This window comes from Nematolebias whitei, chromosome 13, assembly GCF_014905685.2.
Source record: "Nematolebias whitei isolate Nwh7 chromosome 13, NemWhi1, whole genome shotgun sequence".
Lineage (NCBI taxonomy): Eukaryota > Metazoa > Chordata > Actinopteri > Cyprinodontiformes > Rivulidae > Nematolebias > Nematolebias whitei.
Window position 1 is genome coordinate 1,220,991 of NC_056510.1, and position 3,073 is coordinate 1,224,063.

Here is a 3,073-nt window from a genome sequence, read left to right on the forward strand (position 1 = left end):
GGCGGCGCTGCACACCTGGCGGCCCTGCACACCTGGCGGCGCTGCACACCTGGCGGCGCTGCACGCCTGTCTCAACTCAATCTATTCTAAAACCTGACGATGATGTTTTCACAAGCACCGAAAGTTTTAGGCCTAAAACCATTGAAGTGGCACCACTGTAAAATAATGGAGAACTATAATTTCTTAGGCTTCGACAATTTTTTAAAATGTTCTTGTTTAAAATTGACTTTTAAATGCATTAATGGTTTTGTCCCAGAGCTGGTGAGCAGAATGATTTTAAACTTCAGCACCTCAGGATTTACAACAAGAGGTGCAGTTGATGAGACTGCAAACCTGCAAAATACAAACCATCATTTGGTCAATGTTCTTCTCAGTCAAAGGTCCTCATCTCTGGACCAGTTCACCATGAGCAATAAAAACATTAACAGATCTTAGAGTTTTGAATTCCCAGGTGAAAAAATGGTTGAAACAAAACCAAATCTGTGAACACTGAGCCCCATGGGTGTGAGGGAACTGTTTAATTTTAATTAAATTTTAATAAAATTTTTATTTTATTTTAGCTGTTTATATATAAAAGTCCAACCACGGACTGTGTTTGCAAATTAGCCTGTGGCTAGAAAACCTTTGTACAAAACAACGGTTGCTTCATTTTGAACATGTAACATTGTTTAATTCAATCCATCCACCCATTATCTTTACCCGCTTATTCCATTTTGGGTCACGGGGGTCGCCGGTGCCCATGTCCAGCAATCACTGTGCGAGGGGCGGGGGACACCCTGGACAGGTCTCCAGTCCATCACAGGGACACATAGAGACAAACGAGACAAACAACCATTCACTCTCTCACTCACACCTAGGGACAATTTAGAGTTACCAATCAGCCTAACATGCATGTTTTTGGTCTGTGGGAGGAAACTGGAGTACACGGAGAAAACCCACTCATGCACGGAGAGAACATGCAAACTCCACCCAGAAAGGCCCCTGGACCGGGGTTTGAACCAGGGACCTGCTCGCTGAGAGGCAGCAGCTCTACCAGCTGCACCACCGTGCTGCTAATTCAATTCAATTCAGTTTATTTATAAAGCGCCAAATCACAACAAAGTTGTCTCAGGGACTTTACAGGAACATTCACATAAAAGCCAATTAGTAAAGTTCTCTATCTAAAGAAATGTGCTGTCCTTGTTCCAATAAACTTGAATGAACGAACGAACGAACGAACGAACATGAGCTCATGTGAACATCTGAATCGGTTTTTCAGGGAATCCAGCAGGACATTCAGTCCAGACTGGCCATCAGTGACTTCCTCATCAAACCCATCCAGAGAATCACCAAATACCAGCTGCTGATGAAGGTGAGTGAAGCTTCACGTCTGTTCCATTTGGTTTACGTTGCTCTGAGTGATGCTGGTCCTCACATGGAACTGTGTCTCCCTGCAGGACTTCCTGAAGTTCAGTTTGAAGGCAGGACTGGACTGTGAACAAATCGAGGTAAAAACTGATGAAGTTTTTTCCCAGAGGTGAAGGTTCAGTCGGTGACTCTAAACGGCACTTCTTCAGCTCAGCCCCATCACATCAGAGTGAAAGAAGGACGAGCAGCGAGATCAACGCAGCGGGTTTTCAAATTCACCGCCACGCCGTTAGCAAAACTGCGTTCAAGCTAATCGGCCCCGATGTTTGATTTCTTCTGCCGGGGGGCCCTTTGAAACGATGTCAGGCAGATTTGGTTCTTTACCGTCTGTGGGTGTCTAGACGTGGACGTGTGGGATGTTTCCTGTCAGAGGGACAGAGGCACGCAGGCGTCTCTTCGGCTGTTTTACTCAAATATTGTGAACGTTTAAAAGTCAAGCACCAAGACCTCATGCCTCTGCAGCAACATTCCTGGCGAAGGCGGATCTCGACCTGCTGGTCCGGTCTCATGCTCGGTTGATGGTTCTGACAGGATCTTTGTTGTCTCCGGACTCTTTCAGAAAGCCGTGGAGTTCATGTCCGAGGTTCCCAAGCTGTGCAACGACATGATGAATCTGGGTCGGCTGCAGGGCTACGAGGTACGTCCACGCTGCAGCGCCGCTCTCGGCTGGTTCTGTCCACTGACCGGTCCGATCTCTGCCTCTGCAGGGCAAGCTGACCAATCAGGGCAAGCTGCTGCAGCAGGAGACCTTCTTCGTGTCGGAGCAGGACGCCGGGGTCCTGTCACGCTCCAAAGAAAGGAGAGTCTTCCTCTTCGAGCAGATCGTCATCTTCAGCGAGCTGCTCAGGAAAGGCTCGTCCACGCCGGGGTACCAGTTCAAGAAGAGCATCAAGGTGCGCCGAGGACACTGTCACAGGGGGACATGGGCACACCGGGACACAACTGGCTCATCTAGATCAGGACAGTCCTGATGTCCTGGCAGTAATCTGTAAATTCCTCACCTGCAGGTGTCCAACCTGGGTCTGGAGGAAACTGTGGACAATGACCCCTGTAAGTTTGTCCTGATGTGCCGTGGCTCAGCGGAGCGCTTCACCCTGCAGGCCGCCAACGTGGACATCAAGCAGGTCTGGGTCCAACACATCCAGAACATCCTGGACGCTCAGAACAACTTCCTGTCAGGTGAGCGCGCACATCGTGGAGTGTTGTGTACACCTTTCATCACCCCAGCTCTAACGTCAAGGTTAAAGCAAGGTCATTGCTTGGCAGTCCCATTTGATATTGAATGTTTTCTTTAGAATATTTGATCAATAGTTTATGATCATAAGCACCATCAGCATCACCTGACGTTAACGACGCATAAGACAAAACTTAAATAAAATCCTCCTCCAGGCCTGGCTGCTTCCTCCTCAAACATTACAATGGTTCTTCAGCCACACATGACCTCCTGACCTCTCATCACAGCAGTTTCACCTTTGACCTGACCGCTCATTGCAGAGGTTTGACCTTTGACCTGACCTCTCACCGCAGCTGTTTGACCTTTGACCTGGCCTCTCATCACATCAGTTTGACCTTTGACCTCTGTTTGACCTCTTTGAACAGCTGTTGAGACCCGTGTGTGTGTGTGTGTGTGTGTGTGTGTGTGTGTGTGTGTGTGTGTGTGTGTGTG

General features: G+C 48.3%; 1 protein-coding gene across 1 annotated transcript in view; it reads left to right on the forward strand.

Annotated features, from left to right (window-relative positions):
* The window catches only part of LOC119419437 (kalirin), a 69,599-nt gene that overhangs the window by 65,328 nt on the left and 1,198 nt on the right, over positions 1-3,073 (forward strand). The window contains exons 25-29 of the mRNA XM_037686739.1: positions 1,259-1,351; positions 1,437-1,487; positions 1,967-2,044; positions 2,115-2,300; positions 2,415-2,586. Of these exons, the coding sequence (XP_037542667.1) occupies positions 1,259-1,351; positions 1,437-1,487; positions 1,967-2,044; positions 2,115-2,300; positions 2,415-2,586 (580 nt within the window). The remainder of the gene's footprint in view (positions 1-1,258; positions 1,352-1,436; positions 1,488-1,966; positions 2,045-2,114; positions 2,301-2,414; positions 2,587-3,073) is intronic.